Source organism: Schistocerca serialis, chromosome 3, assembly GCF_023864345.2.
Source record: "Schistocerca serialis cubense isolate TAMUIC-IGC-003099 chromosome 3, iqSchSeri2.2, whole genome shotgun sequence".
In the NCBI taxonomy this organism is placed as follows: Eukaryota; Metazoa; Arthropoda; class Insecta; order Orthoptera; family Acrididae; genus Schistocerca; species Schistocerca serialis.
The window spans coordinates 606349426-606363393 of NC_064640.1; the positions used below are offsets into that span (position 1 = coordinate 606349426).

Sequence of the window (13968 nt, forward strand, 5' to 3'; positions counted from 1 at the left end):
CTGTACTTGTTCACGGATTGGTCGCTGGTTTGTCATCTCCCACAATTCATCATTTGGTATAACATCTGCCCACCTCACATTTATAATTTGCCGAAGACACCAGTTTATGAAGACTTGCAGCTGGTTTACAATCATGTTTGTTACCTTCCATGTTTTGTAACTATACAGGACTGACTGACTTTATGTTGCTATTGAACAAGTGCAGCTTGGTGCATCTCGAGATGTTCTTATTACGCCAGGCAGGGTACAGTTGTACAAAGGCTCCATTTGCCTTCCGTATCCGACTCTTTACATCCTCCTTGGCCCCTCCATCTTTACAGACAGTACTTCCTAGATATACAAAGGAGTCTACTTGTTCCAATTCCTTTCCATACACTGTTGGCTTCACTAATTTTTCAGATCACATTCTCATTTCCTTAGTTTTCTGAACATTTATTTTAAGTCCTGCAAAATGTCTGCGTTTAGAACCTCAGATACAATATTATCCATTCCTGGAGCCTTCCTGTTCTTTATCTGTTTGAGAGCTATTTTAAATTCAGTCTTAGTTGAAGTGTTTACATTGATTCTGTCACTGGCATCTGGAAAATTCCATCGCCTCTACCTCTCTTCAGGTGCTCTCTGTTTAAGACTTCAGAAAAATGTTGTCTCCAGCTTCTAAGCTGGTCATCTTCTGTCATCAACAGTCAACCCTCTTTGCTTTTCACAGGTCTATTCTTGTTGAAACCTTTTTTTTTGGACTACAGTCTAGTGATGCGGTACAGTTCTTTTGCATCACCCCTTGCTGCAGCTGTCTCTGCTCTGAGAGCTTGCTCATCCATCCACTTTCTCTTATCATTCCTCACACTCCTCTTTATTTGAGAGTCAGTAGCTGCATACTCAGCTTGCATTCAAGTTTTCTGCTGTCTTGTTTTACTCATATTTAATTTGGCCTTAATCTCCTTCCTACAGCTGATCAAATTCCATGTACACTCAGACATCCAATCTTTTTTCAGATGGTTTTTAAAGCCAAGGACCTGTTTGCTCACATTGCAATAGACATCCTTAATCTGAGTCCATGTATCATCAACAATATTTTTATCATTTTCCTGTGCTTCTTGGAGTGCCTCATAGTGGTTCCTTAGCTCAATACAGAAAGCTTCTTATTTTGCTGTTATTCTGTTTTCCCACATCATATTTTTTGTTCCATTGTTCGAACTTTCTATTTGTAGCCATGATTTTTAGTCTAAAATTTGCAACAATATGGTGGTGATCACTGCCAACATCAGCCCCACATTTATTTATCACATTCATCAGCGACCTTCTGAATTTTTTGCTTAGCACTGTATGGTCAATTTGGTTTTCCATTCAGTGATAAGGGATACCCATGTAACCTTATGGCAATTCTTGTGTGGGAGTAATGTACCTCCAATCAACAAATCGTGACTGGCACAGAAATTTGAAAACATATCCCCATTTTCATTCATTTCTCCGATACCATGGACTCCCTTTACATGCTCTAGGCCATCAGTACTCTTTCCAACTTTTGCATTTAGGTCTCCCATAATAATAAAAATGTCTATCTTACTAGTACTTTTAATGGTGTAACTTAAGGAGAGTTAAAACTCTCATTCTGTTCAGTATCTGAGGTTTCTGTATGAGCATAGCATTAGATGACTGTAACATTTCGAATGTTTGTCTTAAAACGTACTGTCAGTAGTCTTTCTGAAACCGATTTCCATTCCATAAGACTCTTTTTCGGTCCTTTGGTTAATAAAAGTCCAACTCCATTTTTGTGCTCTGCATTCTCTCCAGCAGGTCCAGAGTATAAAAAGGTGTATCCATCTTGTGTTTGGATTTCTCCAAATCTAGCCATCTCACCTCACTAAGTCTGAAATGTCCAACCTGTAACTTGTTATCTCCTTTGTAACCTGTTTCAGTCTGCTGACTTCTCTCAATGTTCTAATACTCTAGAAACCTATTTCCATTGTCCTTTTCATGCCAAAGGTCATCATATTTGAGTGTGTCCGGCTGTTCTTTTCTGCTGTTTCTTTAATCATTTGTTTTTGGGAGTGCCAGTGATTGGCCCACAGCTCCCTAGTCTGGTGGTGGGGCTGCCACCTAAGAGCTTCCAGACTTGCCCGATTTTCTTTTAAGGGTATCCCCCTAGGGCAGCTGGCTTCCTTACGCCTAAGAGTCCCCCCTACCCATTATTATGATTTGAGATGGCACAGGAAAAGGACAGGGTAAGGACAGGCTTGGAATAGGTGAAAAGGACCAGTAGGCTGTTGTGGGACACACTTCGTCTGGCTCCACCACCTCGACCAATCCGGCATGGGTGACCCTGCTGGTAGCTAAGCCACCGCTGGCATAGCCCTCAGGATCCAGAACACACAAACCTCCTTGCCCACACAGTCAGTGCTACTGTAAGGCGGTGTCCCCTGAGGAGGAATAGTTAAATTACCCTACAGCAAAACCCATGGTTATCACCCTTCATACCAAGCCTCTTCAAAAGTAGAACAATATGCTGTTACAGGGCACATGCAGTGCCCCAAAATTTATTCACAGAAATTAAATGGGGAAAAAGATAAATCTGAAGTAACTTACCTATTACACATCCAAAGGGACCTCTCAAAAAAAATTTCCAGATGTCTGAAATTCATCAAGAGAAAACATACTGAAATAGTGGTATAGAAACAGTGTTACATGCAGCCAAGCTTTTGAAAATGAAATGCTTTGCAGATTACATTACAGTAATGGAACTGCGCAATACCCTTGATTATACCACTATTATACTAACATGCAGTGATGTCATGCAACTTGACATTGTAGAGCTGACCGGGTATCATCTTGGAAGAGGTGCCTTGGGGTAATTGGAGGTGATGACAATGAGTGTGAACACACGGGTAGCTGTATCCCTGTCCCTGGAGGCCTGCACCTAAGTTCACAAAGAGCCTTCCTGATGCTGTCTTCCCAATGAAGAGTTACAGCCATCCAGTTGGATGTAAGAGGTCCCTGTGGTCAACTGCATTGCCAAGCAATTGAAGAACTGACGTGTTGGCCATTCAGGTGTGCCTCAGGGTGTTGACTGCAGAATGATGGGCCACACCTTGTAGAGTCTTCTTTCTGAAAGCAGTGGAATCATATGAGATGTATATGTTTTACGAAAGAGGGGTCAGCTGCCACCTTCAGAAGAGGTGTCCATGTTTGCCCGTTGACTTTGCTTGGTCCACCCTTCAAATTTTAGAGTCCCGTAAGCTGAGTGGGTGTGCTAGTGGAACCTTGTCTCCTGATGGAAGGAAAAATTCTACCAATGGTGTCATTGTGATGTGGTGACATCCCTGCAGAAATATATCTAATGCCCTCTGTTCTGCCTCTTGCAAAAGGGCCCTGTTGTATCACAATGTCCAGCAACTTGTATGTGTTGACATTCAGCTTTCTAACCCTGTTCAGAAAGTTTTCAGTGCACCACCACCACCACCACCACAACTTTTGCAACACATTGTTCAGTTGTTCCCTATAATAACTACAGCTGTTTCTTCACCTGTATCATCGCACCGTGCTTGCCCTCAGAATTTCAAATGTCCACATATTCCTCAAATGCTGGTTACACATTGTGTGTGCCATAGCATCTCCCAACGAATAAAATCTGGCCATATGTAAAAGCTGTTCCTCCCATCTACATCACATCTTTGCAGCCTGTTATGAAAAAGGAGAGAGTAGGATAGTGGTACTGTCGTGTAGGATGGGTCCTGACATACTTGTCGAGGATTGATCTGTCCAATGCTCTCTTAATGCACCCAGCTGCTTGTGCTGCTTTGTATTGTCTGTTTTCATTTGTGCCCTCTGTTTCACTAAGGTCTGAACTGCCTCTACAGTGGTAAGCATATCCACCTCTGTTTTGTTCATTGCAAAGCCTTTGTCCATAATAAAAGAAAAAATTCAGTAGGAAAAGAACCAACATCAACACCATAGTCGTATTTCCTGCCACTGCACACACCTGATTCTTGTATCTGACTACTAACTGTGGGCATGCCCTGCATTCCCTGGTGTAATGTCCAGGCATTCTGTTGAAGTAATTAGACACTGCTTGCTCAGCCTTAACACATTCAGGACAGTTAATTTTCACTCACCGCAATGAGGTCATGCTACAGAGTGTTGCACAACAATGTCGCTCATAGGTACTGGCTCTGGTGAGACAAGTGTGACAACTGGCTGATGATGCTGTGTTGGAGAGGCCTGTTTTGGCTGCAGAGTGATGTGTGCCGGAAGCTGTGGCATGGGATCTCTAGTACCACACTGACTGCGGATTTGAGAATGCTCATTTGACAACACTATCCTTTACTATGTGAGGTTCCTACAGTACATTAACAGCTGCGACCAAACTGCTGACTGCAGCAAGGCTCATCGGCCAGGATAGTGTGAACAGCACACAGCCTTAGGTGGCTGTTGAGGGCGTGCAGGTGTCTCGAGTTGAACCCGAGACCCTCAGAGAGTGTCAGTTGATGGCACCCATTGGGTAGCCTCACATTTTTGTATCCAGTTCAAAGCTTGCAACTGTAAGAGCTAGCTGACTGCATGTAGATTGTCAGATTTGCCCAGTGATGCCATTCGATGAGGCCTTCATAGCTTAGCTGCAAGTTCCAACAGTGACCTACATGGTGACAGTGCAGTTCGAATGCACCGAATCCACAGCACCGAGAAGGAATGCTGCTGCTGGCTGAGCAAAGAGCATTTCCACTCACTCTGGCTTGGTGTGTGTTGACAAGAACTAGGTTTCTAGTGTTGTAGTCCAGCATGTAGCAATCTAGTACATCCCTGATGGTAGAAGGTCATGTTGCAGTGTCTAAGGCACCACTGTGGAATTACATCGGTCACGGGCTTGTATGCCCCTCAGCATGTTGCAAGGGCACATCTGAAGTTGATGCCTTAACACTGCAATATATACTGGTCCGTCCTTATGTTATACCTACTCCTGACACCTTGCTACATGGATCGTACTCCTATAAAAGCCACAAGTGCAAAACCTTTCCTACGCAGCCACACATTATGTGCTTGTGTTATTCCTGTCCTGTTACAGGTGTTCAGATGCCTCTGAGCACTATGGGACTTATCATCTGAGGTCATCAGTCCCCTAGAACTTAGAACTACTTAAACCTAACTAACCTAAGGACAGCACACACATCCACGCCCGAGGCAGGATTCGAACCTGTGACCATAGCGGCCGCGCGGCTCCAGACTGAAGTGCCTAGAACTGCTCAGTGTCACAGGTGTACCCTACCCTGTATTGGACAGGGGGCCACATACAAAAGTACTCGTATTGTATACCAGCTCTGCTTTAACTTTTGCACAGGCTTTTGTGTGGACATGACTACCTAACAACTGCCCACCTGAACGATTAACCACTACTGTACTGTGCCCATGTTTACTATGTTGCAGCACCAGTAGGAAGGATTAGTGAGTGATTTCACTGTTACCTGGGGCACACCTGAGTGTGAATATTATATTTAGCGCACTGTTGATAAATGCATTTTCTTTGTCCTCCACATAATGAGCTGTATGACCTATAAATGCGGATATAACTGCAGGTGAGCTACTTTGAGCTCTGAATAACCACAGAATGAGGAAATAGCAAGATTCTACAGAGTGCCTTGATTTCACCCATTTGAATTGCAGAGCTTGACAACCACTGAAGAAATTGGGTGTAGATTATAAGCAAGAGAGATGCCAACGCGGTATCACTTCAAATGAAGCCCCAACACACGTATTCCAGAACTCTAGCAGCCATGAACTGGAACTACGATAGACTTGCGAGGACACAATTAAGACTCAAACACTCTCAGCTAGTTTCTTATCAGGACTGATGAGGTTTTTTATTTTTTTATGCATTCAGAGCTCGTGAAAAATGTGGACTTTAAAACTAAGCGGTAGTTGTTACAGTTATGTAACATTATTTAGATTTTTGGAAAACTTCCAACAAAATTTAGGGCTGCAAAAGTAATAGCTGCCAAAAAACCTGGCAGAGGTGGCAAGAAAGAATCACATTACAGACCTATATCACTACTTAGTGTTGTTTATGAACTACTAGAGTGAATATCCAACCATTATCTGACAAAGTAAATCCTCTCCAATGAGCCGGTTTTCGAAAGAATCACAGTTGTTGTGATCAGGATTTGACATTAAAATTTTTCGTTGCAGCAACCTGCCAAGATAAACTAAAGAGTGCACCTTACAGCTGTGTTTGATACCATATGGCAACGTAACCTGCTACTTAAATTCACGGAAATATTACTGTGAAAAATTGTGGGTAATCTAATGAACAGCATGCTTACTGATGGATGATTTCATGTATTCCTTGGAGAAAAAGGTAGCAGATGGTGAAAGGTGAATGATGGACTACCATAGTGCTCTGTGCTATCACCAACCCTTTTTAATTTTTATACCATAGATACACCCAATGCTTGCTCTTATAATATCCAGTTGTGTATAACATAGAACTAGCTTATCAACTGTGAAACCTGGGTAAGTGTGAAGGAGCTTTAACCACAAATGTACATATAATGGATGATAACTTCAAGAACTGGGGATTGAAGCCAATTCCACTTAGGTAAATGCTTACCAAATTAATAACAGTGAGGTGAATCACATACTATATTTCATCTTCAAAAATGTTTCTCTGGAACATAATCCATACCCAAAATACTTGGGGGATTCATTTTGCACTTGGCCATTATTTATAAGAACAACTTAGAAATTATAGCAAAAAATAGTGAACACTTGAACTGACATTTTTAGAAAATTAGCTGGGTTAAGGCCAATTTGCACTGGCCATCACAGCAGGGTATATTCACATTGTCTGTCATCTCACGTCAAGTCAATGCAAGTCATGTGATCTCAGCTCACATGGCTGTCCTCAACTGTTTTTAATCTAACAGATAACAAAGACATCGCATAACAACTGATACCAACCATGAAAACTGTGACCTAACAAAAGCATGACAAAATTAAGTATGGATGATGAAAACAATCAAAACTTTGTTCCCAAGAAACCTTGAAAATGTCATGAAGTGATGTGACAGCCAGTGTGAAATGGCCTTCAGAATGGTTTGGAAACGCTGATGCTCTTTGCTGTTAAATTGGCATTGTTTTTTTCTGTGGCAGATATTGAGCTCCAGTATGAAGAAACAATAAACATGCATGCTAAATTGGTGTTAAATTAAATCAAACAATGAAAATAATTTGTGGCCTTACTAAATAAACACCTTACACCACATTCACTTAGACGAGAAGCAGCAGCCTTTAAGTGATATAAAAAAGTGTACTACTCATCAGGACTCACTTCTAACCAATCACCTACATAATATATGTATCAGAAGAGTAAAACCCAGAAAACAACCCTGGCCAGCACAAGATGTGCCTCCGGTATATGATATATGCCAGGGATGAAAAGAGGTTTGGCAAAGTTTCTTCCAGCAAATTCTCACCTTAATTCCGATCGTGTTAAATGTGTGAATGGATTTGGTCATTGCAGGAAACTATGTACAGCTCTGAATCAATTCTGTATGTCATGGAAGGTGTGGTGCCTGTTTGTATGAATGGGGATACAAAGATGTCCTCACGCACAACCTTGCAATTGTGCACACTATGCAACACCTGACTGAAGAAGGTTGACTACAAAAATTTCATGGTGGACTCAGTGAAATGTGTCTGTTAACACAAAGATCTATGTACTGATTGTGAGATTTAGATATTAAGCTATGAAAATTTTTTGGAGCTTGTTTGTTTACGTTACATATTGTCTAATGTATCTGTAACCATTTATGTATAAAGTACTTTTGTAAGAATGGAAAATGACCATGTAAGCCCTAATAATAGAGTAGAGTAGATCAATCAGTATTAGATTATGCTGCTGGGCACGAAATACTCAGCTTGCATGGCTACTTTACAACCAGTGACATTTAGACAGCCCAAACCACCCCCCCCCCCCCCCCCCTTTTTAACCTCACTAGTCGTCTCTAAATTACAACTTTTCTTAATTATGAAGGTGACATTTTTCCTTCGAACCTGAAATTCTCCTAGCTGTGCTCTCACCTAGCCGCTGCCCCACACCCACTTCCACCCCTCTCACTGTTTCCTCCACTTCACTCACTCTATACACACTCTCCCCTCTCTGTAGTCTTCCATTCCTCCATTCTATCTCCTCCTTACAATCCACCCCTCAGCTTCATTGTGTACCAAATGCATCTCTCTCTGCTGTGCCACATTCTTATTGCATCCTCTTGTGGCCTGTCCCTACGTTGAGGTCAACCACCTTTCTCCTCTTGCCATCTCCATTTGACACAATGTCACAAAGTTTTATGTCTTAGTTATGTGCCCATTGATCACACAATGCCTCAACTGTAAGGTGAGTTGTTACACTTACTTATTCCAATGCATATTTGGTGTTCAATAAGGATGAAATTATGGCTGCCTGAAGTTGTTATCTGTGCAGGTTTGTTTGTTAAAAAAGTTCAAGTATGGTGTTACATCATATTCGCCCATTTCACTTTATGCTATTATGCCTGGAACTGTGGGTCACGCATACAAGCACATGCCCCCCCCCCCCCCCCCCCCCCCCCCCCCCCCCACACACACACACACGTTGCTACATGTGTGCCTCCACTTCATTAATAGTGATGGTGGTGATTCTGTCTCTTTCAGGGAGGTGACGGCATGACTGCATTACATGTGGCTGCAAAAACAGGAAATCTTGAGGCTTGCCAGTACTTACTGTCAGTACCAAACACCAAAAATAATTTTGTGGATACAATTGATGATGGTGGCTGGACTCCATTGGTTTGGGCTACAGAGAACTGTCATGCTGATGTTGCAAGGTATTTAGTGAGTGGAGGTGAACATTATGCTGTCATTGCAAAGTGAACTTGAGGTATTCTTCAAATGTCAGCTAATTTATGATTTATGTTTAGGTTCCTGTTGAAAAAAAGAGCAGACCCACATATAAGAGATGTGGAACAAAATATAGCTCTTCACTGGTCAGCATTTTCTGGTTGCATGGATGTATCAGAAATGTTAATAAACTATGGATCTGAAGTTAACTCTGTTAATCTACATGGTGATACACCTCTGTAAGTTCATTATTTTGCACTTATATTGATTTGAAATAAGGTTTAATAAATACAGTCATCAAAATTACCATTATACTTAAAAATACACACTTATCAAATCTTTTAGTCTGTTTTACTGGAAAGTAATTACCAGGCACTTAGTAAAATATCAGGATACTAATTTCATCATTAAAATGTTTGTTTGAAGCTGCAACAGCTTGTTCTAAAATATTAAGCACAGTATAAACATGAACTTACGATTTCTACAGGCTTTACAATTTTCAAACTTCAAGTTAGAATGGGTAAAATAAATATGAATAGTATTATGCATGATATGCAAGGCTACTTGAAGAATAAACATGCAAAACCACAATATATAGTTTTGAGAGAACTGAATTTTAAATTTGAATTTTGACTTTTAATTTACTGTATTTGCTTCCAATATTTCTCTTCTCCATATTTAACATTACTTGGTTCGTACTTTTTTCCTTCGTTTCTCTTTCCTTCTGTCTAGCTCCTATTGTGCAGTTGATTTTATACATGTTCATGTTACAAATGCTGATAAAATTGATGTTTTTTAATGCTTGTGATGTGTTTGTCCCTATAATGTTGACTACTCTCCCAGAGCAACTATTTTTCTGGATGCACTCTCATTAAAACATAAAATAGATTGTAACACACACAATTTGAAAGTTAATGCCGGCCGAAGTGGCCGCGCGGTTCTGGCGCTGCAGTCTGGAACCGCGAGACCGCTACGGTCGCAGGTTCGAATCCTGCCTCGGGCATGGATGTGTGTTATGTCCTTAGGTTAGTTAGGTTTAACTAGTTCTAAGTTCTAGGGGACTAATGACCTCAGCAGTTGAGTCCCATAGTGCTCAGAGCCATTTTTTTTGAAAGTTAACCTTTGTCCAAAAACCAGTTTTGGCAAATGATTCCTATTTAAAAAGTTTGAACTTTCATTGAGTTTCTGGGTTTTACCACAAAAACCTTTATTTACAAGATAATTATTACCTAGTTCTCTAAGATCAAGTTTCATGAGACTCATAGCCAACACTGGAAAAAGTGTTGATGCTCATAAAGTCATTTCTGGACATGGCCTATCACAATGCATCAGATCATCTAATTAGATGATCTGAATATTAGAGCCATATTGTTTCAAATCATAAATTCCTTGAGGAAAACATTGATAATTTATGTACACATATTTCTGTTACTGAGAGACGATCAATAAGTATTCCTCTACTGGCTCCATCAAAATCATTTTCACAGTTGACTTGTGTACCAGCGTGCAATGAAGTACTGTCACTGACGGACTCAGTGTTTTCTGATGGATTGCTTTTGTGATCTTAAGAAACTTAGTAGTTCAAAATCTGCATGTGAAAGACAACAGGGCTCCTTTTTTCCTCAGATTTTACTATTGTGTTGATCAGGAAGTGTGTAGATATGTGCAGGCATGGAAGGACCTGGCTGCATCTTGAGCTGAAAACGCTGTCTTGGGGTGTAGAGGTGGTGCAGAAACTTGTGTGTCACCTGGGAGACATCAGGTGTCATTTGTTGCATCCATGGGATCTGCTGCCAAGACACATTCTGGTGCACATGATTTTTTTTTTCTTTGGGGGGGGGGCGGGGGGGGGCTGCATTCACCTTAGCATGAGTGGTAGGTTTTAATGCTTTCTCTTTTCTTGGGTGTGGGTAGTGGGGAGCTGGCCACCACATGGCATAACTTTTTGTCCTGCAAGTGGCCGAGTGTTTTCTTCTTCAACAGGTTCAGGCATGCAAACAGGGGAGTGGTTCATTTGCTCGGGAGCTCCATTGTGAGACACGTTATGGAGCCTCTTTGAGAAACAGCGTCCACCCGTGAAAAAAATGCTATGTGGACTTGGTTCATCTAGTGGGGAGGGCTCTTCCAAGAGGTGGAAAAGACACTGACTGCAACTATTTAGGGTGCAGGGTGAGATCATCCTCAAATTGTACTCTCACGTTGACAGCAACGGCTCCCATTGCTTGGATTCTGAAGCCATCCGTAGTTCCTACACACGGTTCACAGAATTGGTGAAGACTGCTGGCAACTGCTGTAATGATGTAATGGATAATAAGGTCAAGTTGGAGAAGCCCTGAGTTGATATGTGAGATTTTTGGCACTTGTGCACATGTCATAAAAAAAAGACTATTGAGGATATTTGGAAAAAAGTGTGTGTGTGTGTGTGTGGGGGGGGGGGGGGGGGGGGTAAGAACAATCTAACAGTTGGAAATACTCCACCCACTTTGTCACATCGTCACCACATTGGGTTATATAGGCAGACATTTCCAAATAGATGACAATAGAAACCAATTTCTAGACAACAAACCACAAAATTTGTAGAAAATAGTTCACACATCAAGATTCAAAAGTATTTTGGTAAACTAACTAAAAACATTAAATATAAAGAATTGCAAACTGTACAACCCATACTCAAGTACAAAATAATATACTGTAAAGAAAAAAACACATTTCAATATAAAAAGTTTGTTCCTGAAGATAAGTAACATAGCTCAAAGCAAAAAACAATTAGACAATATAACACATTCAGTTTACAAAAGGAAGGAATTATTCATCTTCCAGTCATTTCACTGATGTCTTTTTACACAATTACAGTTGTCACTATTCCACATAGCTGCATTGGGTCCAGACCTTGTACAGGTACAGATGGTTGTCCCATGTCCTCCAGTTTTAGCAGTGTCCCTGGAGGGAGTTATCCTCCGTCATTGTACATGGAAAGCAAAACAAAACATCCTGCTTTATTATACAGATAATTACCGTAACTAAACCTACAAGAAAATGTTACATATTCATAAATAATATTACATACATATACAACATGTTCCTAAAAATGTCACAATAGTTTACTTATAAAGGTAACATAAAGGGAATGGAATCTGTTCTGTGTACTCCTGTATTTCAACTCAAATCATTACCTGTATCAATTGAACTCAAAAGTCAAGTTCTTTTCAAATGACCAACCACATATTTTACATATTACAGGAGAAAAAAAAAACCATGATCACAGTACCGTTACATAATTAATAATTAAATTAAATTAACAGGATGGAAGCTGTTTCAAATCATTGTTTTACTTCACTAAAATTAGGTTACTACTGTCACTCAACTAGACAATTAAATTCTCATGAAATTCCCAAAATGTCACCAAATTATCCACCCTTGTCAGAATATTCATACCATTTTTTAGTTACTGTTGACAGTTAATTAGCAGAATATCTTTCTTTTAACATGTAATTATTACCTTATGCCAGTCATTACCCAGGGCACAAATAGCAAATTCCAACAGCATATAAAATCCAAATATGCAGGAGTATATAAACAGCACTTCACCATAATATTACTCTTACATTCAACCTTCCAGTTTCAGTGTCGAAAATTACACACACATATATTACCAAATGGTGACTAGCTCAAATAGATTTTCAGTATAACAAGACGACACATATCAGTATATAGTCAACATAACAATGCTCGTTCATGACTGTTAGTGCCATCATATCATTCAGATGTTATCTAGAGTAGTGCATTCTCAATAATTTCCCCACTGCAAAGGTAGGCTCCCTAATCATTAATAATTTCTCATTGCCTCTCATTATTACTTCATTATTCTGTTGAAGCATCATTGTACCTCATTGCTCCATTATCTAAGAGATAAGCACCTGCTTTTCTCCTCATATGCAAATAATGAATCTACAGAACCATAATCTGCAGTAAAAAAGTCCTAATATTACATGCAAACTTTACACTCATTACATAACTGACAAAATAACAGTTGCTAAAATAATTACTTCACTGTATTCCATCATATTACTTTATACAAACTTTGCTTCCTCATTCCACATACAACAGGCAAATGTATCTTAACTTCATTCTATTTTACTGACACCAAAAGGGCTATATCATGACTTATTTCTGACACAAATAAACAAACTTTCTCCATAAATAATTGCAACTAGCACAAACTTCTTCTCTGCACAGACATGTCCCACACTTGCCTTCTCATCTGAACACCACACTGGCTGATTTCATGTGCCATACTGAGACTCAGTCTTGAATGTTTGCACTTAGTGAACAATATTCTACCAGTTCTACACACGTTGACAGTTGACTAACTTTCAGTTTGTCACTTGTTTCTCTCCATACTGGCCCATTCATGGGGCAGTGGGTAAATCAAAATATATTCTATACTCTTTCTCGCAGAGAAGGTAGCCCAGCATCATAACACGAGAGCTTCTGTAGAGCTGACATTTTCTTCCTGAGTGACAACATAAATTGTGAATGTGTAAGCAGAGAACAAAACAAGTATTAGTTGTGTTATTGCAAACGTTTTATGGTTATGAAAAAATTAAAACTTGTACACTAACTTGAAGTAAGGGCAAACATTGTATTACATATTCAAATTATCTGTTTTATTTTTGTTATATCATTCTACAATTCCTCCTAGTATTAGAATAGTTAATACAGTCTGAGATTCATGATTTGTAAGAATTAGGTATAACAACAATCTTTGAAATGTTTCTTGCCACACTCCTTAACTCTGACAAATACTGGAGATGTTCAATACAGTACAGTGAGTCATCTTTCAACTAACTGAATGTCACACGCCCAAAGAAGCTAACACAATAGACAGTGTATGTCCCAAAGATAAATACATTTGGAGCTCTACAATTGTGTGGGTTGAAGTTTCATGGTGTTCCATTGGTTTTACAATAATCCCTGTGGATTTATTATAGTCAAGGATATGTAGATATTTTTGGTGCTTCGGCATCTAGTATAATCGAGGGGATGTTTCTGCCTAGATGAAAATTTCCGAATTGACATTGCTGGACTTGCCAGGATGGATTTTGA

General features: G+C 40.0%; 1 protein-coding gene across 5 annotated transcripts in view; it reads left to right on the forward strand.

Annotated features, from left to right (window-relative positions):
• LOC126470490 (histone-lysine N-methyltransferase EHMT2) overlaps positions 1 to 13968 on the forward strand; it is a 279877-nt gene that overhangs the window by 148835 nt on the left and 117074 nt on the right. For all 5 annotated transcript variants that reach the window (XR_007586217.1, XR_007586218.1, XM_050098362.1 and 2 more), the window contains 2 exons: positions 8677 to 8849; positions 8943 to 9101. Coding sequence is in view for 3 of the 5 variants with exons in the window: in XM_050098362.1 (XP_049954319.1) it covers positions 8677 to 8849; positions 8943 to 9101 (332 nt within the window). In the remaining 2 variants the exon portion in view is untranslated. The remainder of the gene's footprint in view (positions 1 to 8676; positions 8850 to 8942; positions 9102 to 13968) is intronic.